This window comes from Odocoileus virginianus, chromosome 16 (assembly GCF_023699985.2).
Source record: "Odocoileus virginianus isolate 20LAN1187 ecotype Illinois chromosome 16, Ovbor_1.2, whole genome shotgun sequence".
Classification (NCBI taxonomy): domain Eukaryota; kingdom Metazoa; phylum Chordata; class Mammalia; order Artiodactyla; family Cervidae; genus Odocoileus; species Odocoileus virginianus.
This window is the reverse complement of record NC_069689.1, coordinates 9,270,570-9,297,546: the sequence shown is the minus strand read 5'-3', so window position 1 is coordinate 9,297,546 and position 26,977 is coordinate 9,270,570. Positions and strand designations below refer to the sequence as shown.

Sequence of the window (26,977 nt, the reverse complement as noted above, 5' to 3'; positions counted from 1 at the left end):
AACACCAATGCATTTTGTTTCCACCAGCAATATATGAGGGCATCAGTTTCTCTGCATTGTCAACAATGCTTGTTGTTTTACCTTTTAAAAAATCGTGGCCATCCTGGTGGGCTTGAAGTGATAGCTTACTGTGGTTTTGGTTTATAATTCTCTAGTGACTCATGGTCGGAGAACGCACTGGCGCCCCACTCCAGGACTCTTGCCTGGAGAATCCCAGGGACGGGGGAGCCTGGTAAGCTGCAGTCCACAGGGATGCTAAGAGTCCAGCACAACTGAGCGACTTCACTTTCACTTTTCACTTCATGCATTGGAGAAGGAAATGGCACCCCACTCCAGTGTTCTTGCCTGGAGAATCCCAGGGACGGGGGATCCTGGTGGGCTGCCGTCTATGGGGTCGCACAGAGTCAGACACGACTGAAGCAACTTAGCAGCAGCAGTGACTCATGGTGTTGAAGATCTTTCCATGTGCTTATTGGCTGTTTCTGTGTTTTTCTTGGAGAAATGTTTGTTCACATCCTTTGCCCATTTTTTAATTGAGTTGTTTGTCTTTTTGTTGTTGAGCTGTAAGAGTTCTTTGTATATTCTGAATATTAGACTCTTATACATGGTTTGCAGATTTTGTTCTTTGTTGTTTAGTCGCTAAGTCGTGTCTGACTGTTTGCAACCCCATGAACAGCAGTCCACCAGGCTTCCCTGTCCTTCACTCTCCCAGAGTTTGCTCATACTCAAGTCCATTCAGTCGGTGATGCCATTCAACCATCTCATCCTCTGTCGTCCCCTTTTCCTCCTGCCCTCAGTCGTTGCCAGCATCAGGGTCTTTTCCAGTGAGTTGACTCTTCGCATCAGGTGGCCAAAGTGTTGGAGCTTCAGCTTCAGCATCAGTCCTTCCAATGAATAGTCAGCATTGATTTCCTTTAGGATGGACTGGTTTGATCTCCTTGCTGTCCAAGGGACTGTCTTCTATAGCATCACAGTTCAAAAGCATCTGTTCTTCAGCACTCAGCCTTCCTTAAGGTCCAGCTCTCACATCTGTACATGACTACTGGAAAAAACACAGCTTTGACCATGTGGACCTTTGTCAGCAAAGTGATGTCTCTGCTTTTTAATGTGCTGTCTAGGTTTGTTATAGCTTTTCTTCTGAGGAGCAAGCATCTTTTAATTTCATGGCTGTAGTCCCCATCTTTAGTCATTTTGGAGCCCAAGGAAATAAATAACTTTCTCCCATTTTTTTTTGCATTTTTGGATTCTTGATAGTGTCCTTTTATATACAAAGTTTTCAAATTTTGTGAGGCCAGTTTATCTTATTTTTCTTCATTGCTTGTGCTTTTGGGGTCCTAAGAATCCTTTCCCAGATCCAGCATCATGAAAATCTGTCCCTATGTTTTCTTCTAAACCTTATGGTGTTGCATGCATGCTAAGTCACTTCAGTCATGTCCGACTCTTTGCAACCGTATGGACTGTAGCCCAACAGGCTACTCTGTCCCTGGAATTCTCCAGGCAAGAATACTGGAGTGGGTTCCATGACCTCCTCCAGTAGACCTTCCTGACCCAGGGATCAAACCTGCATCTCTTAGATCTCCTGCATTGGCAGGTGGGTTCTTTACCACTAGCGCCACCTGGGAAGCCCTTTACAGTGTTAGTTCTTATATTTTAGTTGTTCATCCATTTTAAGTTCGTTCGCATGTATGGAGTGAGGCAGGGGTCTAAGTTCATTCTTCAACTTTGTTTTTCTTTTTCAGTACTGTTTTGGCTCTTTGGGGTCCCTTTTGCAGTTCCATGTGAATTTTTTAAAATTTACTTTTAAGTGAAGGATAATTGCTTTACAGAATTTTAGGATCAGATTTCTCATTTCTGTAAAAGGCCACTGGAATTTTGATAGAGATTGCATTGAATCTGTAGATTGCTTTGGGTAGTATGTTTGTTATGGTTCTCTAGAGAAACAGAATCAATATGGTGTGTGTGTGTGTGTGTATGTGCGTGTGTAAAGAGATAGTTATTCTAAGGAATTGGGCCTCACACACTTATGGAGGCAGGCCAGTCCCAAAATCTGCAGTTTAAGTTGGCAACTACAAGAGCCAGTGGCTTAGTTCCAGCCTCAGTCAAAAGGCCCAAAATCAAGAGGGCTAATGTTTTAGTTCAGTTCAGTTCAGTCACTCAGTCATGTCCGACTCTTTGCAACCCTATGGACTACAGCACACCAGGCTTCCCTGTCCATCACCAACTCCTGGAGCTTGGTCAAACTCATGTCCATCAAGTTGGTGATACCATTCAACCATCTCATCCTCTGTCGTCCCCTTCTCCTCCTGCCTTCAGTCTTTCCCAGCATCAGGGTCTTTTCCAATGAGTCACTTCTTCACATCTGGTGGCCAAAGTATTGGCGCTTCAGCATCAGTCCTGCCAGTGAAGATTCAGGACTGATCTCCTTTAGGATGGACTGTTTTGATCTCCTTGCAGTCCAAGGGACTCTCAAGAGTCTTCTTCAACACCACAGTTCAAAAGCATCAATTCTTCCACGCTCAGCTTTCTCTATGGTCCAACTCTCACATCCATACATGACTACTGGAAAAACCGTAGCTTTGACTAGACAGACCTTTATCGGTAATGTCTCTGCTTTTTATCGGTTGTCTAGATTGGTCATAACTTTTCTTCCAAGGAGCAAGCGTCTTTTAATTTCATGACTGTAGTCACCACCTACATTGATTTTGGAGCCCCCAAAAATAAAGTCTGTCACTGTTTCCACTGTTTTCGCATCTATTTGCCATGAAGTGATGGGACAGAATTCCACATTCTTCATTTTTTGAATGTTGAGTTTTCAGCTGACGTTTTCACTCTCCTCTTTCACCTTCATCAAGAGGCTCTTAGTTCCTCTTTGTTTTCTGCCATAAGGGTGGTGTCATCTGCATATCTGAGGTTATTGATATTTCTCCCAGCAATCTTGATTACAGCTTGTGTTTCATCCAGTCCGGCATTTCTCATGATGTACTCTGCATAAAAGTTGAATAAGCAGGGTGACAATATACAGCCTTGACGTACTCCTTTCCCGATTTGGAACCAGTCCATTGTTCCATGTCCAGTTCTAACTGTTGCTTCTTGTCCTGCATACAGATTTCTCAGGAGGCAGGTCAGGTGGTCTGGTATTCCCATCTTTTAAAGAATTTTCCATAGTTTGTTGTGATCCACACAGTCAAGGCTTTGGTGTAGTCAATAAAGCAGAAGTAGATGTTTTTCTGGAACTCTCTTGCTTTTCCTGTGATCCAGCAGATGTTGGCAATTTGATCTCTGGTTCCTCTGCCTTTTCTAAATCCAGCTTGAACATCTGAAAGTTCATGGTTCACATAATATTGAAGCCTGGCTTGGAGAATTTTGAGCATTACTTTGCTAGTGTGTGAGATGATTGCAATTGTGCAGTAGTTTGAACATACTTTGGCATTGCCTTTCTTTGGGATTGGATTGAAAACTGATCTTTTCCAGTCCTGTGGCCCCTGCTGAGTTTTCCAAATTTGCTAGCATATTGAGTGCAGCACTTTCACAGCATGATCTTTTAAGATTTGAAATGCTGAACTGGAATTCCATCACCTTCACTAACTTTATTCGTAGTGATGCTTCCTAAGGCCCACTTGACTTCCCATTCCAGGATGTCTCGCTCTAGGTGAGTGATCTCACCATCATGGTTATCTGGGTCATGAAGATCTTTTTTGTACAGTTCTTCTGTGTATTCTTGCTACCTCTTTTTAATATCTTCTGCTTCTGTTAGGTCCATACTGTTTCTGCCTTTATTGTGCCAATCTTTGCATGAAGTGTTCCCTTTCGTGCAGAACGTACAGGAAGGGTGTGGTTTCTATCCAAAACCCAGGCTTCAGATCCAGGAAGAGCTGATATTTCAGTTTTAGTTTGAAGGCAAGAAAAAAAGCCAGTGTGTCAATTTGAAGACCGGCACAGAGACTCCTCCTTACTTGGGGGAAGGGCAGACTTTTTTGTTCTATTTAGGCATTTAATTGAATGAGGCTCCACATTAGGGAGGGCAGTCTGCTTTATTCAGTTTACCAATTTAAATGTTAATCTCTTCCAATGCCCTCACAGGAACACCTAGAATAATATTTGATCAGATATCTAGGCACCTTGTGACCTCAACAAGTTGACACATAAAATTAGCCATCAGAAGTAGTATTGCCATTATAATAATATTGTCTTCCAGTCCATGTACATAGATTTGTTTTGGAGCAGACAAATATCGTAACATTTAATGGTGTATTCTTTCTTTCAGCAATTGTGAACAAGTCTTTCACATATTGGTTAAATTTATTCCTAGGTAATTGATTCTTCTGGATGCTATCGTAAATGGAGTTGCTTTCTAAATCAGATTGTTGCTGTTGTATAGAAACAGAAATGATATTTCTTTGTTGGCATTTGTACCCTGCAACTTCGGTGAATTCTTTTATTAGTTCTAGGTACTTTCTTGTGAAGTCTTTGGGATTTTCTATGCCTAGGATCATATCATCTGTGAATAGAGCTGGTTTTATTTCTTTCTTTCTAATTTGGATGCCTTTCGTTTCATTTTCTTGCCTAATTGCTCTGGATAAAATTTCCGTATAATATTGAGTAACAGTGGTGAAAGCTTGCATCCTTCCCTTCTTCCTGATCTTTCACCATTAAACGTGGGTTTTTCACAAATACCTTTTATCCTTTATAATGTAAAGGAAAAGTGAAAATGAAAGTGTTAGTTGCTCAGTCATTTCCGACTATTTACGGCCCCATGAACTGTAGCCTGCCAGACTCCTCTGTCCATGGAATTCTCCAGCCATTCCCTTCTCTATTCCCTTCTTTGACTCAGGAATCAGATCCAGGTCTCCTGCATTGCAGGTGGATTCTTTTACCATCTGAGCCACCAGGAAAGCCCCATGTCAAGGAAGTTCCCTCTTATTCCTGGTTTCTAAGGATTGTTCTAATGAAAGGGTGTTTAATTTTGTCCACTTCTTTTTCTACACCAGTTGAGATGATCATGTGTATTTTACCCTTGTTCTATTACTGTGGCATATTACATTGATTGATTTTCTTATACTGAACCACTCTTACCTTCCTGGGACAAATCCTACTTGATCGTGGTGTAGAATACATTTAATGTGCTTTAGGGCTTAGTTTTCTAGTATTTTGTTTAGTCTTCTTCATTTTTGAAACATTTTGTGGGGGCAGGGACAGAGGATTCCTAGTTGATATTTTTTTCTTTCAGCCATTCAAATATATTATCCCATTGTCCTCTGTCCTCTATTTTTTCTGATGAGATGTCAACTGTTGATCTTATTGAGAAAGTCCTTTTATGTAAGGAGTCATTTCTCTTGCTGCTTTCAAAAATTTCCTTCTTTCTTCCAGCAGTTCAATGATAATGTGTATTAGTATAGATCTCTTTGAGTTTAACCTACACAGAGTTTGTTGAGTTTCCTAAATGTGCAAATTAATATTTTTCATCAGAAATAGGAAATCCTTGTCCATTACCTTTTAAAATATTCTTTTCACCTTTTTGTCTCCCTCCTCTCCTTTCTGGGACTCCCAGAATAATGTATATGTTGGTATGATTGATAGTGCCCCATAAGTCTCCAAGCTCTTTGCATTTATTATTTTTTCCTTCTGTTACTTAGACTGGATAAACTCAATTGTCTTGTCTTCAAATCTCAATTGACCTGTCTTCAAGTTCTCTAATTCTTTCTTCTGTCTACTCAGTTCTTCTGTTGAGCCCCTTTATTGAATTTTTCTTTTCCATTATTGTGCTTTTTCACTCCAGGATCTCTGTTTGGTTCTTTTTAAACTTTATTGATTTTTATTGATATTTTCTATTTCATGAGATATTGCTCAGATGGTTTCTTTTACTTTTTTGGACATGGTTCCCTTTATGTCTTTGAATGCGTGTACAATTTTAAGTCTAATGTCTGGGTTTCCTCCTAGACAGTTTCTATTACTTGCTTTTTTTTTTTTCCCTGTATATGGGCCATGCTTCCTTATTTCTTGCCCGACTTACAATTTTTTTGTTGAAAACGGACATTTTGAATATTACAATATGGCAAATATGGAAATGAGCTTCTCCCCAGTGTTTCTTGCCACTTGTTTTAGTTACTGTTTGCATAAATGACTCTTTTGAGCTGATTTTGTAAAGTCCGTATTCTTTATCACGTGCAGTCACTGAAGTCTCTGTTCCACCAGTGTAGTAGTCAGCTAAGAATCACACAGAGATTTTCTTAAGTGCCTGGAACCAGAATTATCTCTGAATTTCTTCATCCAGGGTATGTGTGAGTGTCAGGGTATGTTTTGAGCACCCAGCCAGGCAGTTGACAAGTTTGGCTTAGCATCACTTCCTGCTTGTACAGAACCTGAAGGTCAGCTGGAGGTGAGAGTTCAGGGTCTTCTCGGAACTCTCCTGAGCGTGCACACAGCCCGGAGCATGTGCATGGCCTTCAGGGATCCCGGTAACACGTGGAGCTCTCCAGAGCCCTCGTTTCCCAGCATTTCCTGTCAGTCTTTTGGTTTGTCTCTCGTTTTCTTCTCTTACTGGTTGGCCCAGGCAGCAGTGCCTCATCCATTTGCCTGTGAGTGTTTTTAGGACAGCACCCCAGCCCCACTGTGGCTGCCTCAGCGCTGGGAGAGTCCTGAGCCTACTGAGGTCAAGCCGTTGGAGCAGGTCTTCTGGGGGGCCACCAGAGAGGTGGTAACTGCTCCTGAAACTTTGCACGTGAGTCTGCTCCCCTCCGCCCGCCCCCAGCCTCCAGCCAGTCCCCGCATGCTCCCCTCCGCCCGCCCCCAGCCTCCAGCCAGTCCCAGCATGCTCCCCTCCGCCCGCCCCAGCCTCCAGCCAGTCCCCGCGTGCTCCCCTCCGCCCGCCCCCAGCCTCCAGCCCGTCCCTGCATGCTCCCCTCCGCCCGCCCCCAGCCTCCAGCCAGTCCCAGCATTCTCCCCTCCGCCCGCCCCCAGCCTCCAGCCAGTCCCCGCATGCTCCCCTCCGCCCGCCCCCAGCCTCCAGCCAGTCCCGTGCTGGGACTGCAGGCTCTGTCTTCAGGCCCCTGCCTCCTGGGGAGGGAGCCAGGGCTAGGGAAAGCGTGGCAGAGCTCACTGTCCTCACCGAGATACAGCAGGTTTCTGTTGATTAAGCATCCCTCTGATTGCTATAAGCTTTCTGTTTAGTTTTTAGAGTTCCACACAGGTTGTTTCTGACAGATCTCGCCATCTGTCTTCTTGCTTTTATTGAAGGATGGACTTTTAGAGTTATGTACTCAGCCGTCTTCACTGACATCACTCAACGTCTGTTCTTAACCTGGCGGCCAATTTTGAATTTCCCTCATTTATGTCCACCCTACCTGATTTCAGAAAGGAGTTAAGTTGGCTTTCAATGGTGAACAGTATGAGAGATAAATTTTCATTAATATTTGTGTCCTCCCTTGTTGCCTTTGAAAACTTTAGTCCTGCAGATAGGCGTTTTATTTCCTTTGGTGATCTTGTGGTTTTCATCCCCCCTGCTACAGAGATGGGAGGGCACCTGAAGTAGATTCACTTTGGTGGTTCTGCCTGACCTTGTGTGACAGGTCACACGAGGGTGACACACCCACGGGCATCCAGCTTTAGCAGTGCTCACTCTCACTACCATCTACCTCTGGGCTGGTTGTGGAAAATTTGCCTCCAGTGATGGTCTCCCTAAATCCAAAAACTTCCTTTTCCTCAGGACACAGTCGGTGGATAATTGTCTTAAGACTTAAAGATATCATCCTATTGTCTTAGTTGTTTTAGGAGGTGGTTAGGTGATTTGTATGCTTTAAATCAGAACTGGCTTCTTATAGTGACCTTGATCCTTGGTGGAGTCTGGGACCAGTAAACCTGGGAGGGTCCATTCATCCACCAGTCCTGGCCCAGGGAGGACTGTGGGCCAGCTGAGGCCCACATCGGCCATCTCACCAATAGAGCAGGGCGTGGGCTTGCCCACTGGGCCCTTCTTGGGGTCCATGTAATTTCTTAAACAAGCTCTTGTTTAGGTAGAATATTTCCCTTGAGTAATGTGAGTCTAGTCAGCATAGCTGGTGGCTCGTTATTTGAGCAGAATATCCTTTTTTTGGAAATGATTCTGTGATAGAAGTAGAACTGCTTTTGTTTGGTTCCCTATATATTAGGTTGTCCTTTTCCATCAGCATCACCCGTAAGCTCATCTGAATATTTTTAAAAGGCCAAGAGGTACAGATAAAGATATTCTTTAAAAGGATACATTTGACTACATTAAAATTAAGAACTTCACTTCATTAAAATGCAGAAAGTTAAAGTGAAGCCACAACCTAAGGGGAAAACATATACATATAACTAACAAAAGTAGCAGTCAGAACATATGAATCACCCCTACAAATCAATATTTTAAAAGACCAATAACCCAATTAAAAAATTCAGACACAGGCATTTCAACAGAAGGAAAAGCACAAGTGGCCAGTGAGCATATGAAAATATGCTAAACCTATTTAATTATCAGAGTAAGGAAGAAAAGGGACCCCCATACCTGCTAGATTGGTGGAAATTAAGCTGTCTAATGATGCCCAGTGTTGGTGAGAGGGTGGGTTAGCAAAGCTTGTGAACTGGCTGTGCCTACACCCTGCAGACCAGCCGTTCCTGTGAACTCTAGATGTGGAGTTCAGGGCAGCAGTTGGCAAATTCTTCTCTAAAGGCTGAAGTGGTAAATATTCCAGGCTTTGTGGGCAATGTTTAAGGTCTTGTCACATACTTGCCTTTGTTTCATTTGTTCGTTTGACTCTTTAAGAACGTAAAAAGCGTGTTAAGCTTGAGAGCCTAGCAGAAACAGGCTACTGACCATATATGACCCGCAGGCTACAGTTGCTTAAACCTAGTCCTGTGATCTCGAGTGTATACCCTAGAGAAAGTTCCCCAGGACAGATGCTCTAGGATGTTCACAACAGAGTGTCCATACTAGCAGAAAATACAGGCAGTGTGATAAAAAGATAGGTACACTGTGGAATATTATATTGTAGTAAAAATGAATGAAGCATGTCTACTACACACAGCACACGTGGCGTAACACTGATATGACCCTGATGGCAGAGGACTGCATATGGTTTATCATTTTTATGAGGTTAAAAAGAGGCGAAAATGTTTTGTTTAAGAAGAAAAATGTGTGATAGTAAGAGTGAGTACAAAGATAAGTACAGAGTTGAGGCTGACGTTGGCTTTTGGAGCGAGGCAGGGGATGGCTGAGGTGGGGGGCACGGGGCGATGGTGACTGTCATGTGGGTGCTGGGTTCTGGGGCTTTGTTGATGCTGTATTCTTAACCTTGTGTGAATATTGCACAGAATCGTTTTTATGTATCTGGTACACACAGTACATTTTCTTGAAAGACAGAGAAGGGTGTCAGCCAGGGAGGACTTAGAGCCCACCCCGCTGCTGTCCGTGAAGTGGCCCTTGTGTACCGGCGTTGTACTGAGTTGACCAGCTGGGAAGGAGGAGGCAGGTGGCCTGCAGGTGTTGGACAGTGGCCGCCAGCATGGCCTGCCAGAGCCGTGAAGAGACGCGCCAGGGTACAGCCCACTCCGTTCCGTGGCAACCGCGAGCTTGCCGGCCCGAGCACACCCTGCCCCTTCCCCAGCGATGGTCTTGGCGCCCTTGTCCGAAACCAGCTGGCCATAAATGTGAGCATTTCTGTCTGGACTCTTGGTTCTGCTTCATTGACTGTCTGTCTGTCCTTCTTACCACTACTACAGTATCCTGATTCATCTGTAGTAAGTTTTGAAATAAGGAAGTGTGAGTCTTCCGACTTGGTTCTTTTTCAGGATTGTTTTGTCTATTCTGAGTCCCTCATATTTCAATGTGAATTTTAGGTTCAGCTTATTAATTTCTGCAAGAAAAGCCCCAGCTAGGACTCAGTGTGGGTCGGGACGGGTTTGTAGGTCAGGCTGAGTAGCAGGGCCACCTGAGCCACATTGAGGGTTCCAGTCCGCAAGCATGGAAGCTTTCCGCTTAGGGTAAGAAGCAGTGTTCTGTCATTTTCAGAATATATTTATTTTTGATACTCTTATAATCGGATTGCTTTCTCAATTTCATTTTTGAATTGTTCACTGCTAGTGTATAGAAATGCAGCTGGACTTTATATGTTGATATCAAGCTCCGGGAGATGGTGACGGACAGGGAATCCTGGTGTGCTGCGGCCCACGGGGTCTCAAAGAGTCGGACACAGCTGACTGACTGAGCTATTATATCCTGCAGCTTTACTGAGCAAGTTTATTAGTTCAGCTTGTTTTTAGTTGGTTCCTTAGTATGTCCTATGCACAGGATTATGTCATCTGAAAATGGAAATAGTTTTACTTCTTCTTTCCAGTCTGGAAGCTGTTTGTTTCTTTTTTTTCTTGCCTAATTGCTGAGCAAGGGCTTTTTGACAAGGCTTTAAGCTGTCCAGAGTGAGGAAGGAGCTGATCCCTGTGGACTCCCCAACCCGGCGGGAGGAGAGTGTGTCTTCTGGGTGTAGTGCTGCAGTTTGCAGAGGGATCCTGCATGTAATACCTCAGTGATGCCTGAAAATGCCAGAGAATTAGGGGCGCCATCTGCTTTTCACGGGAAGGGAAAAACTGAGGCTTCAAGGATGAAAGCTGTGCCTGAGGACCTGCCTCAGGGCAGGAGCACCAGGCCTGCCTTCCCACCCAGGCCACTCCCAGCTCCTGCCTGTCCGACCCTGCCCAGAGCCCCCAGGACCTGGCCGCCCGCCACACCCACCCAGCCGTGCTGGTCTGTGTGTCTCTGCCTTTTCCCCCACCAGAACTGGGATCGTCCTGCCCCAGGCCCCGCTCAGGAAGCCCGTCTCCCCAGCACAGGGTGCAGGCCTCCCAGTCTGAGGGTCTGCAGCCTCTGCGAGCTCTCGGGGTGCTGCTCGCTCCTGCCGCTGTCACCCCCGCTGACCCCCGAGTGCCCGCCTTCCTCGTGACTCCCGCAGAGCTCCCGAGGGGCGGGGGCAGTCCCCTCACCCGCTCGCCCTGACAGGCGAGGCACAGTGCCGTGTATGCTGGAGGTCCCCAGGTACCTACTGGGATGAGACGCGGTTGGTCCGACAGCCCCCGCAGAGCCGCTCACCCGAGGCCTCTCCCGCCCGGTGGGAGGCCAGTGGTGTGCCGTCCTGCATGGTCTGGCCGCGCCTGCCGGCGGCTCTTCAGGACACGAGCACCCGTGGGAGAAGCTGAGACTTGCCCACACACGGCCAGCAGGGCCTCCAGAAAACACGGCTGAGGCCGAAATAAAGTCAGAGCTTCAGCGTTGGAGCAGAACCGGCTGTTGTCCTCTAAAACAATGTTTGTTTAACAGTTTACTAACCACTGGAGGAAGTATCCAATGGACAACCTTTTTAGAAAGATACTGGGCAGTGATTGTATATGGACATAAGTCTGAGCAAACTCAGGGAGATAGTGAAGGACAGGGGAGCCTGGCATGCTGCAGTTCATGGGGTCACAAGGAGTCGGACATGACTTTAACAACCGAATAACGGTGTATTTTAAAACTGACGTGATCTTTGACCCAGCAGCCGTGTTTCTGTGTCCTTGGCTCAGTGCAGAGACGCGTTCAGGAGTGTTCTCTGCAGGTCATGTATAGCATCAGCTGAAACCAGCCTCGCTGTCCGTGAGCAGCACTGGGGAACCCCACGTGGAGTGCCGTGTGGCCCTCCCCCGTGATGCGGTGCCTATTTACAGGCCACTGTGGAGAAATGCCCGGGATGCGTTGCTGGTGCTGACAGCAGAGCCGTAGGCTAGTCTGCATGTGTTGCACACGCAGCGTGGTTTGTGTGGAGGAAGGAGGAGACGCGTTCCCTCCACGTGCGTGTGCTGATTCTGGGTGTTTGCACGCTCGCACGGATACCAGCAGAGCGTCTGCCCCTGGGCCCCCTGGTCTTCTCTGCGAGCGTGTGCTCTTACAGAGAAATCTTCCCGAGGCCCTTCCCCAGCATAGGGCACAGCCACTTCTTACAACGTCACACATTAACCAAACCTAAATGGAACTGGCTTAAACACTTACTTTGAAATGTTCTTTGTTTAGATTTTAAATTGAAATGTTATTCACATACCATAGAGTCCGCCCCCTTTAAAGCGTACGGTTCACTGGTTTTTAGTCTCTACACAGAATGTGCAGTCACCCAGGAAGCCTGATTCCCATTAGTAGGTGCCCACTCCTCCCACCCCTGCCGACTGAGAACCTGCTCTGGGGCTCTGGGATTTGCCTCTTCTGGACGTCGTGTTCAGATTGTCTCCTCTGACCTCACTTGCGAATATTCAAGGAGGGCCGATGCTTTTCCCGTCTGTGCTGCGCAGGCGCATTCTTTCCCCTCCATCCCTGGAAGCTCGTTACCCAGCCAGCAGCTCAGCTCAGGAATGGGCCGTGCATGTGGTGGGGGGGGCCCTGGGCAGGGTTTTGAGGGGCCCTTAGGGTGTGTGGCACAGGTGCCCGGTCAGCACCCCACATTCCAGGGGAGTCCTGACAGGCCTGCACTCTGCCTTTCAGGACAGGCTGCAAGGAGCTTCTCCTCATGTGCTTGTGATTCTGGGCGTGTGTGCACTTGTCTTCAGTTCAGTTCAGTCGCTCAGTCGTGCCTAACTCTTTGTGACTCCATGAATCGCAGCACGCCAGGCCTCCCTGTCCATCACCAACTCCCGGAGTTTACTCAAACTCATGTCCATCAAGTCAGTGATGCCATCCAGCCATCTCATTCTCGGTCGTCCCTCTCTCCTCCTGCCCCCAGTTCCTCCCAGCATCAGAGTCTTTTCCAAGTCAACTCTTGGCATCAGGTGGCCAAAGTATTGGAGTTTCAGCTTCAGCATCAGTCCTTCCAATGAACACCCAGGACTGATCTCCTTTAGGATGGACTGGTTGGATCTCCTTGCAGTCCAAGGGACTCTCAAGAGTCTTCTCCAACACCACAGTTCAAAAGCGTCAATTCTTCCGTGCTCAGCTTTCTTCACAGTCCAACTCTCACATCCATACATGACCACTGGAAAAACCATAGCCTTGACTAGACGGGCCTTTGTTGGCAAAGTAATGTCTCTGCTTTATAATATGCTATCTAGGTTGGTCATAACGTTCCTTCCAAGGAGTAAACGTCTTTTAATTTCATGGCTGCAGTCACCATCTGCAGTGATTTTGGAGCCCAAAAAAATAAAGTCTGACACTGTTTCCACTGTTTCCCCATCTATTTGCCATGAAGTGATAGGACCAGATGCCATGATCTTAGTTTTCTGAATGTTGAGCTTTAAGCTAACTTTTTCACTCTCCTCTTTCACTTTCATCAAAAGGCTTTTTAGTTCCTTTTCACTTTCTGCCATAAGGGTGGTGTCATCTGCATATCTGAGGTTATTGATATTTCTTGATTCCAGCTTGTGCTTCTTCCAGCCCAGTGTTTCTCATGATGTACTCTGCATAAAAGTTAAATAAGCAGGGTGACAATATACAGCCTTGACATACTCCTTTTCCTATCTGGAACCAGTCTGTTTTTCCATGTCCAGTTCTAACTGTTGCTTCCTGACCTGCATACAGGTTTTTCAAGAGGCAGGTCAGGTGGTCTGGTATTCCCATCTCTTTCAGAATTTCCCACAGTTTATTGTGATCCACACAGTCAAAGACTTTGGCGTAGTCAATAAAATAGAAATATATGTTTTTCTGGAACTCTCTTGTTTTTTCAGTGATCCAGTGGATGTTGACAATTTGATCTCTGGTTCCTCTGCCTTTTCTAAAACCAGCTTGAACATCTGGAAGTTCATGGTTCACATACTGTTGAAGCCTGGCTTGGAGAATTTTGAGCATTACTTTGCTAGCATGTGAGATGAGTGCAATTGTGCAGTAGCTTGAACATTCTTTGGCATTGCCTTTCTTTGGGATTGGAATGAAAAGTGACTATTTCCAGTCCTGTGGCCCCTGCTGAGTTTTCCAAATTTGCTAGCATATTGAGTCCAGCACTTTCACAGCATCATCTTTCAGGATTTGAAATAGCTCAACTGGAATTCCATCACCTCCACTAGCTTTGTTCGTGGTGATGCTTTCTAAGGCCCACTTGACTTCACATTCTAGGATGTCTGGCTCTAGGTGAGTGATCACACCATTGTGATTATCTGGGTCGTGAAGATCTTTTTAGTATAGTTCGTCTGTGTATTCTTGCCACCTCCTCTTAATATCTTCTGCTTCTGTTAGGTCCATACCATTTCTGTCCTTTATCGAACCCATCTTTGCATGAAATGTTACCTTGGTATCTCTAATTTTCTTGAAGAGATCTGTTGTCTTTCCCATTCTGTTGTTTTCCTCTATTTCTTTGCATTGATCGCTGAGGAAGGCTTTCTTATCTCTCCTGGCTATTCTTTGGGACGCTGCAATCAAATGGGAATAGCTTTCCTTTTCTCCTTTGCTTTTTGCTTTTCTTCTTTTCACAGCTATTTTTAAGGCCTCCTCAGACAGCCATTTTGCTTTTTTGCATTTCTTTTCCATGGGGATGGTCTTGATCCCTGTCTCCTGTACAGTGTCACGGACCTCTGTCCATAGTTCATCAGGCTCTCTGTCTATCAGATCTAGTCCCTTAAATCTATTTCTCACTTCCACTGTATAGTCATAAGGGATTTGATTTAGGTCATACCTGAATGGTCTAGTGGTTTTCCCTGCTTTTTTCAATTTAAGTCTGAATTTGGCAATAAGGAGTTCATGATCTGAGAGTCAGCTCCCGGTCTTGTTTTTGCTGACTGTATAGAGCTTCTCCATCTTTGGCTGCAAAGAACATAATCAATCTGATTTCAGTGTTGACCATCTGGTGATGTCCATGTGTAGAGTCTTCTCTTGTGTTGTTGGAAGAGGGTGTTTGCTATGACCAGTGTGCTCTCTTGGCAAGACTCAATGAGCCTTTGCCCTGCTTCATTCTGTACTCCAAGGCCAAATTTGCCTGTTACTCCAAGTGTGTCTTGACTTTCTACTTTTGCATTCCGGGCCCCTATAATGAAAAGGACATCTTTTTTAGGTGTTAGTTCTAAAAGGTCTTGTAGGTCTTCATCGAACCATTCAACTTCAGCTTCTTCAGCGTTATTGATTGGTGCATAGGCTTGGATTATTGTGATATTGAATGGTTTGCCTTGGAAACGAAGAGAGATCATTCTGTCGTTTTTGAGATTGCATCCAAGTACTGCATTTCAGACTCTTTTGTTGACCATGATGGCTACTCCATTTCTTTTAAGGGATTCCTGCCCACGGTAGTAGATATAATGGTCATCTGAATTAAATTCACCCATTCCAGTCCATTTCAGTTTGCTGATTCCTAGAATGTCGACGTTCACTCTTGCCATCTCCTGTTTGACCACTTTGAATTTGCCTTGAGTCATGGACCTAACATTCCAGGTTCCTATGCAATATTGCTCTTTACAGCATCGGACCTTGCTTCTATCACCAGTCACATCCACAACTGTTTGTTGTTTTTGCTTTGGCTCCATCTCTTCATTTCTGGAGTAATTTCTTTACTGATCTCCAGTAGCATATTGGGCACCTACCGACCTGGGGAGTTCATCTTTCAGTATCCTATCATTTTGCCTTTTCATACTGTTCACTTGTCTTAAGCAGCCTGTAAAAACCAAGGATCCAAACCTGTGTTCTTCACTTGTCTGTACAGAGGACATGTGACCTCTACCTAGTTATAGGTAAACCAACAGTTATTGTTCGTCATTAGCTTCATCCTGAGTTGTCTCATATTTGAAATAGGAATTCACAACCAAAGAGTCAAACGTGTCTCACTGAGAACTGTTTATCTACGGAACACACGTTCCTCAGGCATTATAGAATAAAATACTAAACCACAGTTGCAAGTAGCGTCTGATCTAAGCAAAGGTTTTCAAGGCATGAAGCTATGAGATCAGTTCTGAAAACTGAAGTTTTTCTTTCTTTTTTCTGGCTTCACAGAAATACAGTTTGCTGTGAGTGGCCCAGACCTCACCTTTCCCTCTGTTAACTCAGCAGATGTGTAATGAGAACCTTTTACCTCGGGCCCCAGTGATTCCAGGTGCCCAGGGTTTGTTCAACAAAGCAGATCCAAACCCATGCCCTACCTCAGGGAGTGAGGCAATAAATAAACCATAGGCAGCAGTCTTGGGAGGGTGGACCGCAGGGGGTGGGCAGTGAGTGGGCTGACCAGGGTGGGTTCTGTGAGAAGGCGGGAGGCGTGTGGAGAGGAGGGCGGCGGAGCTGGGGTCAGCATTTGCAGGAGGGCAGGGCGGGGGACCCGTGGCAGCAGACCGACTCCTGGTTGACCCGTTTCCCAGACAGGCACCTTCCTACTTAGCATCTTGACAAACAGGATTCTGATCAGTGAATTGGTGAGCAAAGGGTTGCTGGTCTTTTTGGGTCACTTTGAAATCTTTTTTTTTTTTTTTTTGGTGTCACAAAATAGACGTCACAGGAGGCTCCCGCGCTTTGCACAGTAGTGTGTGTTTTGTTAAAAGTAACCCCCGTGTGGCTGGAACACGGGTCATGTGCCTGTCATGGGCACTGCCTCCTGTGTGGTTCCTGCACGTCCCGGCAGTGGGTACGCCTCCCTTCGGCCCTGTACAGGGGTGGGAAGAGGTGACCTGAGGAGTGAGGCTCGGGCAGCGTGGCCTCTGCCCCCGGCCCACCCAGGTGCCCTGGGCCCAGGGGTGCAGTGTGCCCCATTCCTGCAGAACCCGCGTCCGGCCCGGCCTAGCTGGCCGGGGGCCTTGGGCTGAGGGGGGCCGGGGGGTGGGTGGGTGGATGCCTAGCACCTCATAAGGAGAAGGCATTTGGCCCTGATTTGTGTCAGTAGCAGAAATAGATGGATTGAGCAGGAGCACAGCTGGTCTTGAGAGACCGGTGAGTTTTGAATGGAGCTCCGTTGTGTCTCCAGGCACCTCCTACTTTGCCAGGACGGGGCCTCGAAGGTGGGGACCAGACACGCATCACCGTGTGGTTGGCCAGTCCCAGAGTCCCCGCCGGCATCCAGTCCCAGGCACTGGGTCCCGCACACCCAGGGCGGCCTCCGAGGCTGCGGGGCGGGCTCGAGAACGGGGCTGGGCAGCCCGCCCAGGGGAGGTGGCGGCTGGGTGGCAGGAGCCGCACCATCAGAATGGTCTGTAGAATGTGAAGTGATGCAGAGCCTCATCTGCATTTTAAATGAAAGAGCCTTAACAATGCAGTCTGCACCTCGCAGCAGGTCCCCGGGTGGGGACCTGGGTGCTGGGGTGGGAGGCCCGCAGGGAGCCTCGGCCCCACCGCCCGGCGTCCCCGCTCTGATGGACCCCCTTCTCCTAGGATGGAGCCCAGTAAGAAGCTGGACGCGGCCGGTGCCCTGCCCGCCAACCCCCCGCTGAAGCTGCACGCGGAGCGCGGAGCCGGGCCGGCCGCACTGGCCCCCGAGCAGGGCGGCTACAAGGAGCGCTTCGTGAAGGCCGTGGAGGACAAGTACAAGTGTGAGAAGTGCCGCCTGGTGCTTTGCAGCCCCAAGCAGACCGAGTGCGGGCACCGCTTCTGTGAGACCTGCATGGGCGCCCTGCTCAGGTGGGTGCCGCAGACTCAGGGCGCCAGGCCTCTCCCCTGGGGCCCCATTTTGCTGGAGGCGCTCACGTTCTGGGGAGGAGCCACCCCGTCCACCACCGATGGTGGTGCCCTTCGGGGCGAGGATGGGGGTGTGCAAGGGGCTCGGGATGTGGGGGGCAGGGCCTCGGTAAGGACAGGACGCCCTGGAGCTGAGTGTCAAGGAGCTGCAGCCGCCCTTGCAGGCCTGTCCTCGTGAACTGACGCCACTCAAACCCCCTGCGTCAGGGAGGCTGGGGTTGTACAGCAGAGTGAGCGGGTTCATCCCACAGCTCTTGCCCGGCGGGGTGCTGGGCACCGTGCTCAGCCTGGGCCCCGCTGGCGGGCGGGAGCCGGAAGGCAGCCTCCCTCCCCAGGCCCCCTCTGGGGACGTGCGGCTGAGCTCACGTCTTGTTCCCCCAGACTGAGGACTCAGCTCTGGAACGAGCTTCGTGACGGCGCCCAGCCCCAGGGCGCCCGCTCTCCCTGCGGGGCGGCCCCTGTGGGCCGGGGCAGGCTGGGACAGGGTCTCTTTTAGTGTCCTCCTCTGCTCCTGGCGCTCCTCCTGCTCCGCATTTGGCAGGTGTCAGGGGATCCCGCCCACGGCGGAGCGGCGCCTAAGGACTCTGAACTCATGAGTCCAATGATTAAAACAGGTGAGCACAGGCTCCAGGCTTCATGCTGGTGAAGTCTGGATGAGCGAGCTGTCATTTTAAAGCCTGTTATTCGGGTCCCCCTGCCCACTTGCCTGCTGGTCCTGGAGCCTCCAGGGTGCCCCCAGGCCTGGACGCCAGGTGCCCTCAGGCTGTTGAGGGCGGGGGCCCTGGAAGGAAGGAGCACTCAAAATTAGTTTTTTATTTTTAATCTCTCGGAGGTGGTTTCCAGCACAGGATGGGGGTGAACGAATCAAGTCCAAAAAAGGGCAGCTAGGGAGCAGTGGCTCGTGTCCTGAGTTGGGGGACAAGAATCATGTAGGAGACTCGTGGTCTCTGGAGACAGGCTCAGCTTTCGATTCCCACAGGACTCAAGTCCGTGGAACTCCCATCAGCTTTTCAGCAGCTGTGAAGGAGACAGCCTGTGGATCCAGCACTGTTCAGAGGCCCTCCTGGGAGCTGGGGACACTCACGCCGTAGAGCACCTCCGCGGGGAGCTGCTTTTGGTTTCTGAAATGAAATTTCACTTTTAATTGAAAGGGACTTTCCAAAAGGGACTGATCTAAGCCGTTCTTCTAAAAAACTTCCTTATGAAAAATCACTACTAAAAAAGAATCTTAGCCCTTTTCTCCCATTTAGACCCTATTTAAGCCAAACTCATCCTGGCATTCTGAAGCTGCGCCGAGCTCTGCACAGCAGACACAACCCCAAAGCGTTCCCAGTGCTCCCAGAGAAGGTGCTCGCCCTCTAACACATTTACTGTGTCTCTCCCCTCAGCTCCTCCAGCCCGAAATGTACTGCTTGTCAAGAAGTCATCATCAAAGACAAGGTATTCCTGGTTTTTCATAAGCTGTTTGGTCACCGTGTTGCGCTGGGGGTGCCTGCCCTGAGGCTTGCGTCTCGCATGCTGGCTCTTGAGTTTCCTTGGCTCTGACTGCTGGCGGAGCAGGGTTGAGCACCCTGACACACCCAGCAAACACGCTGGGCCTGCGCTTCAGCCCCCGGGCCCGGCTGCTCCCCGGGTCGGTCACGATTTCGCCTTCCAAGGCCCCGGTGGGGGATGTGCGCCGTCACCTCGGGCCCTCCCCCCAGATGGCTGCTCTCAGCCTCCTGACGGCGCTGGTCTGCGGGCCCCATCGAGTGTGCTCTCCCCCTGCCTCCACACAGCATCTCGAAGTCATTAGACACGTGTGCTTTCAGCCCTCCCCTCCCCTGCGTGGCCGAGGGTGCCTCAGAGCTCGCGAGGGCCCTGCAGCCCAGCACCCAGGGGCCCGGGCCCTTCTCACCGACTGTGTGGTCCTCTGCATCTTGCCAAGCCCTCCTGGGCACACTTCTCGTTTGAAACCACTCGTTCTTGAAGTACTTAAAAGATCAATAAAAATGTGTGGTTCTGATATTCTGAGTAATGAACCTAACCATTAAATTGTACAGTGAAGTTCTCACTCGGGCTTTCCCGTGGCCTTTGCTGTCCAGCGGCACTGGTGAGCGTGGGGCTTGCTGGTGATGGGGGCCCGAGGGCTGCCAGGGTGGGCCCCAGCGTCACCTGCTCCAAACAGGTCAGAGACAGAATTGTCTGAAATTCGCATACCTGTGCCTCCTCAGCATTTACCTGCCCAGCAGTAGGGAGGGGATTGTTTGGAAGAAACACAGGTCACGAGCTCTACCCCTTGTCTTAGCACAGCAACCTGTTGGTGTGTATCTAACCAATGGGACAAGCTGCCCCAGTAGCTCAGTGGTGAAGCACCCCCCTGCCAGTACAGGAGAAGTGGTTTCGATCCTTGGGTCAGGAAGACCCCGTGGAGGAGGAAATGGCAACCCACCCTGGTATCCTTGGCCTGGGAAGTGCCTATGGACAAAGGAGCCTGGTGGGCTACAGTCCATGGGGTCACAAGAGTCAGACACAGCTGAGCAACTAAATAACAGCAAACCAATGTGACTGAGAGCGGAGGTTGAAACGACAGGCTGAGATCAACTTTTTAGTGCCTCGTTTCATCATTCAGAGTTGTTATCCCCATTTTTCAGTGGCATTGATAGCTGAAAAACAATTCTGGAATTTGATGAAGAATCGTGAGTGAGACTGAATAAGCCAGGAATCCTCATGGGGCGCTGTCGGTCTGGTTGGGCCGTGGGAGACTGACCTCAGCGGCTGGGCAGGTCACTGAGGTTGGCACTGCCCCAGGGCCTCCACTTCCCCATCTGTAAAGTGGTGCGAGCTCTTTCTCAGCCCTGAAGTTCTGTGCTTCTACTGTTCTTATGTTTTCAATCCGTGTTTTCTCCTCCTTAAGTTATGAAGTTGTGTTGGGCACTCAGTTGTGTCCGACTCTTTGTGACCCCATGGACTGCAGCCCACCAGGCTCCTCTGTCTGTGGAGGTCTCCAGGCAAGAGCACTGGAGTGGATTGCCATTCCCCTCTCCAGGGGGTCTTCCCAGCCCAGAGATCCAACTCGGGTCTTCTGCACTGCAGGCAGATTCTTTACCATCTGAGCCGCTAGGGGACCAAAGTTAAACTCAAGTGATTTAAGAAACTTAGGGAATTCCCTGGTGATCCAGCAGTTAAGGCTCCGTGCTTCTGCGGACATGGACCCGGGTTCAGTCCCTGGTCAGAGAACTAAGATCCCACAAGCCGTGAGGGGCGGCCCAAAGAAGAGAAAAGAAACTTAATGGCACAGAAGGATCACTTTCTGTGATCACACGATTTCTTACTGGTTAAAAATACCTGTTCTGTTGACTCAACATCTTAAATTATGGCCTTTTAAAAAAAAGTCATGTTTACCTAAGATTAGATTTGGTTCCAGATTAATTTATTTTTAACTCTTAGCAGCTGTTGATTCTATTTCTTTGCTTGTGAAGTCAAGAAAGGTCTGTTGAGCTCTCTGGTTTTCTGCTGTTACAGAGCATTAGTGCGTGGGAGTTTCTTAGAAGTGCCTGAGTACTTGGATGGTGTAACTTGTATTGTTAGAAGGAGGGAGAGTACTTGTTTTCTAAGGGAAAAAGAAAATTAACGGAAGGTTTTCATTTTCAAAGGAGAACATTTTCATTGTTGGATTAACTATATCTTTGCAACATGTTTTTAAAAGTTTCTTAAATAGCAAGCTAATGCCTTCTTTTTGGTGAAAAATGAGTTAGTTACAAGTGATACAGCTTTCAGAGCAGGAACCAAGATAAATGTTGCACAAACTGCCTGCAGCTCATTGTCTTTTCTGGTTGTTTCTCTGTTCCCCCAGCAAGGATCTAGCAAGGCCTCGACCTGTAGCGCCCGCCCCCACTGCCCCGTTCCTCCACGGGAGCTTCCACTCCCAGCAAGGCTGGAGCCTGGGAGTATCCAGGATCCAAGTGTGAACTCGGTCCTGGTGTGGGCTTGTCTTGAGAATGTCAGAGTCCATCTAAAACGTTTGGATGCTCCAGTGATCTTCAGTTGTTCAGTATAATTTGCTTTCTTTGGGTTTATCCATTAAAAGCTGGTAGTTAAGGTTGTATCATGTAAACTGTGTCTCTTGAGGGGGATGGCTCCTTCATTCTCACTTAGACGTTAAAACGGCCCTTAGTGCTTTCTGAGCCCTCTTCAGGGATGTGCTCATGACTTTTTAGAGTGGTTTTGCCTTGTCTAAAGTAGCAGCATGTGGAGATTAAGAAATCTTAATCCTCTAAAATAGCTATCTTTCAATTTCAGGTGTTTAAGGATAATTGCTGCAAGAGGGAGATTCTGGCCCTCCAGATATTCTGTCGGAACGAGGGCCGGGGCTGTGCAGAGCAGCTGGCCCTGGGGCACCTGCTGGTGAGTGCGGCGAGATGTCCAGAAACACCGGTCCCCGGTCAGCACGGCGGAGCCCCTGAGACCGTGTCTGCGTTCATCTTTCAGATACAGCCAAGTAGGGAAGCAGGCAGAGCTGCTTGGGTGCGAGTGTTATTTCTGTGGCGTCACAGACAGGAATGCCCGTTGGTTTCTGAGCGCCCTGCCGTATTTAGAGTAGAGAGAAATCTGAATTGAATGTTAATTATAGAAGGCCCGTTTAAACCTTCTCCTTTTTATAACCATAAAATTCCATGTAACTTTTTTTTAAATTACTATCATATTTAATCCTGGAAGGATATTTGAATTAGAACAAAACGAAGTCCTTGGTGGATAACTATTTATTTATCCAGGAGGAAAGGCTAATTGACTGAGTTCTTCAAAAGCAGCATGGTTTGAGTAATCACTCAGTGGAATATGGAGTTCAGCACCTCTTGATATGTTCCTCAGTCTCCTCTGAGAGGAACTGGTGGAGCAGCAGATGGAGACGCTTGTGTAGGATTTGACTGCACAGAGGCTAGAGTTGGTATTTCAGACTGGAGGTCTGCCTATGAAGAGCTCCAAACGAACTGTCTGCCTTCCAGGTTCATCTGAAGAATGACTGCCAGTTTGAGGAGCTTTCGTGTGTCCGTGCAGACTGCAAAGAGAAAGTCCTGAGGAAAGACCTGCGCGACCACGTGGAGAAGGCCTGCAAATACCGCGAGGCCACGTGCGGCCACTGCAAGAACCAGGTCCCGATGATCACGCTGCAGGTGCGTGTTCTCTCGCTCCCGCCGTGCGCTCCGTCCAGATGCCGCTGGTCCACACAGTGCAGTGTTCTCTCGCTCCCGCCGTGCGCTCCGTCCAGATGCCGCTGGTCACACAGTAGCTGGCCAGATGACTGTTCTCAGAAATAGAGAGAAAAGATAGGCAGAACTAGCAGTTTTCATCTGACTTTATTTCAGAGCTAAGCTGTATTTGTTTTGCCCATTTTGATTTATGCAATTAGCATTTGCCGTTGCCTTGATCGACTGTTATTTGGGGTGTCAAAAAAAAAAAAAGCATGAATACTGATTACTCAAAAAAAGGTAGAATTTTCCACTTGTCCCAGGGAATAGCCTCAAAATCTTGTTGGATCACTTAACCATTCTACGGCTCTGAGACTATAACCGTCACTCCAGCAGGGTGATTTATCCCGCAGCATTGAAGTACAGCTGTCTCTCTTGGAGAGAGAGGAGAAGTTAACATTTTTTCGTGCCTCCCTTGTTTCCGCACAGTTTTATATTGTGCGTATGTTAGAATCAGATCACTTCTGTGTAAATTAAAGAGAAGCAGATGTTGGGATGGAGGACAAGCGTCCAAAAGAGTCAGCAGTGTGGACACTGTCGAATATTTGCTTGTTGAGTACATATTTACTGCATACCTACTGTGTGCTGGGCACTGTTCTCGGGGCTGGGGGTTCAGGGTGACCTCATCTTCCAGTGGGAAGAGCTCATCAGTACGATAAAGATGGGAGGTGGGGTGGTGAGGGCAGGCCCCTCCGAGGCTGTTGGGATGATGCAGGAAGAGCGTCAGGGCAGAGGGAGCAGCCACGGGCAGCTCTGGCTCTGAGATGGAGTGAACTCGGCAGCTGGATTTCAGGGCCTGCCTTGGACAGGGCAGGGGTGAAGTGGGAAGTTGATGGGAGCAGACTAGAGGTGGGGGTCTGGGCAGTTCTGAGCGAGGGGCAGACGTGGTCAGCATTACGCAGAGCCAGTGGGATTAGCCAGTGGCTTGAGCATGGAGTGTGAGTTGAGCGGATGCCCAGCGCTTATAACTAGAGCAGGGGATGCTGAGGTATGGCTCAGAGGGTGAGGGCAGGCTCTGGGGAGGAGGGAGTGGTCTGGGCCACAGGGTGTGTTAATAGGTGGTCCTAGCAGCCCAGGGCCTGGAGCGAGTAGAGAGCAGGGCCAGTCAAGGCCAGAGGCCTGGGCGCATAGTGCTTACAGCCTGCAAAGCAAGGGGGGGGGGGGGTCATCCAGTGGAGGGGCGGCCAGCCCGGGAGGGCCCCAATTGTGATTCCCTCGAGGGTGACGTCTCAGAGGGAGACAGGGGGCGTGGTGGGGCGGGTGGGCGGTGCTGCTGGGGGTGGAGCCAGGGGCGGGGCTGGGCTTCTGAACCCAGCAGGCCAGTGACTGGTGGGTCGACAGACAGAGGGACCGTGGACAGGCAGCCAGGCCTGAGGACCACATCTCATTCCTGGCAGATGTTCGGGAGCACAAACTGACCCCGATTTAGAAACAGTTGTCTTTGTTTTTCTGTATGAAGTGAGAGTAATCACTGTAACCTCCACTTTACCTTCTTTGTTTAACTTTTCTGTGCCTGTGACTTTCTTCCATCGTGAAGTCTGTTTCCTGTGTGATTGTTGTTTCTGGTTATTAATAACCTTTAAGTGCCCTCCCCTTTGGAAAATAGCAGTAGTATTTTTCATAATTGAATAATTTCTTCAGTAATTAAATTCGAGTGAAGGCAACATGTACCCAATGAGCAATCCCCCTGACCTTACACATATCACTGTGTTGCTATCAAAGTTATACTTGGCTTCTTGCAAAAATCAATTACCTTTATTTGCAGAATAGAATTCAGAAATTAATTTTCATTTGAGAAAGAATTGTAGAGCATGTGAGTTAAACAGCTTGTCAGTAGCCGACTCTGAGCTTCGGTCAAGCCTGCGAAGAGGTGGATTTTGGAATAACAGCATTGCTCGTGGAGTCGTGAAATGCTTGTTGAATACCCACGGGGCACCAAACCCCAAGCTAGTGGCCCAGGACACACAAGAGAACAAATCACAGTCTCTCCCGTTCACTGCACCGTCTGGCGGGGGAGACAGCCAGTCACACAACTGTGTGAATGCTGGTGTGGGAAGGGCCGGTCCACCTAGCCGGACAGGGTCCATGAGGCTGTGGGGAGGGAGTGGCGTCTGCCCTGATCGAAGAGGAGACAGAGACAGCAGGTGCAGAGGTGCAAAGCAGTGCTTACAAGTTTGGGACCTGAGTTGTCCGAGTAAATATTCCTCATAAATCTTCCCGCCCTTCAGTGATGGAGATGTCCTGGCGTGTCCTCAGGGTATGGACCCTGCAATGCATCTCGGGGCAGATCTTACTTTCTGTCCTCTTGCGATCACTGTGGGGAGCACACCTGCTTGGGGGCAGGCTGGTGCACCCCGCTCTGGGCCCCGGGGCCCCGGCGCCAGCAGGCAGCCACACCTGTACTTCCTCCCCCGCCAGGAAAGGGCCCCCATCTTGTCGGCAGTGGCGGAATTCGACTCCCAAGTCTTAATCTTTCAACTCTCCTACAGCCTCGTCCTCTCAGACCTTAAGTCTGTTTTTAAAAAGCGCAGTTGTTTAACTTGGGCCCGAAGCCCCAGGTCATCCTGACTTTCCTCCTCATCCTGCATTCTGTGGTGTGACAAGTACATCAAGTGTTGATAAAGTGTAGACTGATAAAGCACAGAGACACTCAAGTTCCTATGAGCAGTTCTTTTCTATCTTTAAACCATGGTGTTGGCGTGTCAGGTCTTTTTTAGTTTGTTTTTTTAATCTGTTTGCATAAAGCATCAGAAAAAAAACTCTTCCATTTAGCCCAGAGATTATAGAGTATCATTCTCTTTGAGCAGTTCTGTTAATTTGTGAAAAGTCAAGAATTATAAAGGGTGGCCAAGGGTCACCTCTTAACTCATTACATCTGCAGAGACCCTCTTTCCAAACAAGGTCACATTCTGAGGTCCGGGGGGTATCCCCCGGGGTCACTGTTCGACCCGCTGCAGTGGGCAAAGCTATAAATGGCAAGTCACAGAAAATAGAAATGCTTAAGATAAAGAGCATGCTAATAGCTACACATCAAAGAATTGCAAGTCACACCATTGCGTTTTTCACCCATCACTGTTGGAGATGGGAAGGTTTGACAGAACTGGCAAAACCCCTGAAGTCCCATCGCTTACCCTCCGATAGCCAGGAAAGCCTGTTTTGATCGTCCTTGCTCAGGTCTGCAGTGCACGTGAAGCTCCTCACGGGCCTGGCGTGCAGGCCCCAGCCTCTCACCCCACGGCCCCCTGCCTGCCTCCTCAGCGCACAGCCCCTCCCCTGCGTCGGCTCAGTGCTGCCCCTGTGACCCCAGCCCCAGGCACTCTCCTCGCACCCCTGCCACGGGGTGACGGTCTGTCCATCCCCGCTTCTCGCTGTCCTGGGCCAGGCTGACCCAAGGCCAGGGCAGGCCCGGCCCGGTGAATGAGGCTGGGGTCACGGGCAGCTTTGGGAGGGAGGCATGGCATCTGGAGCACTGGCCACGTGCGTTCTCCAGGCCCGCGACTGACTCCATCCTTACCACTGCCCCCTGAGGGAGGACTGGTCACTCCCCGCCTACGGATGACGCTGTCTGGCCGAGGCGTCCCACTGAAAGACGCGTGAAGCCTTGACTCGGCACCAGGGAACTCCTAGGGTGAGGGGGTCCCCTCGCGGGAGGTGCTGGTCAGGCTCAGTCCAGCCAAGAGCTTTCCGATGAGCTCGAGACAGCCATGGGCTTGCCCGCTGCAGGTGCTGGAGGCTCTGGGGGCCTCCGGGGCCACACTCGGAAGCAGAGGGGTCCTGTCCACACGGCCCGCCTGCCAGGCTGAGCCAGACCGGGGACTGCAGGCGGCAGGACGACTGGCCTCTGGGCCAGAGAAGCGTCCTTGTGGGCGCCGTGTCCTTGGCCCGCACTCCTGCCGGTCAGACGGCATGTGCCTAGGGCTGCCCGATGCAGCATGCCAGCAGAACCAGAGTGTCCTTGGGCCCGAGGGGAGCCCACCATCTCTCCTCCTGCCGAGTGCTGCCCTCTGAAGCCTGGCCCCACAGTCGTGTTTCATGGCAGCTCTGGATCTGCCTGTGCGGCCTGTCACGTGTCTCGAGGTGCTGTCTCCAGGCCCGCTCGGGCTTGCTGGCCTCGGGAGCTCTGGCCTGTGTTTTGCTGGTGGCAGGTGTAACAGAC

At 49.2% G+C, this 26,977-nt stretch overlaps 1 protein-coding gene across 3 annotated transcripts in view; it reads left to right on the top strand.

The window, feature by feature from the left end:
- The window catches only part of TRAF3 (TNF receptor associated factor 3), a 120,052-nt gene that overhangs the window by 69,984 nt on the left and 23,091 nt on the right, over nt 1-26,977 (top strand). For all 3 annotated transcript variants that reach the window (XM_070477784.1, XM_070477782.1, XM_070477783.1), the window contains exons 3-6: nt 17,291-17,536; nt 18,982-19,033; nt 21,875-21,979; nt 22,579-22,746. In XM_070477784.1, the coding sequence (XP_070333885.1) occupies nt 17,292-17,536; nt 18,982-19,033; nt 21,875-21,979; nt 22,579-22,746 (570 nt within the window). In that variant the 5' untranslated portion in view covers nt 17,291. The remainder of the gene's footprint in view (nt 1-17,290; nt 17,537-18,981; nt 19,034-21,874; nt 21,980-22,578; nt 22,747-26,977) is intronic.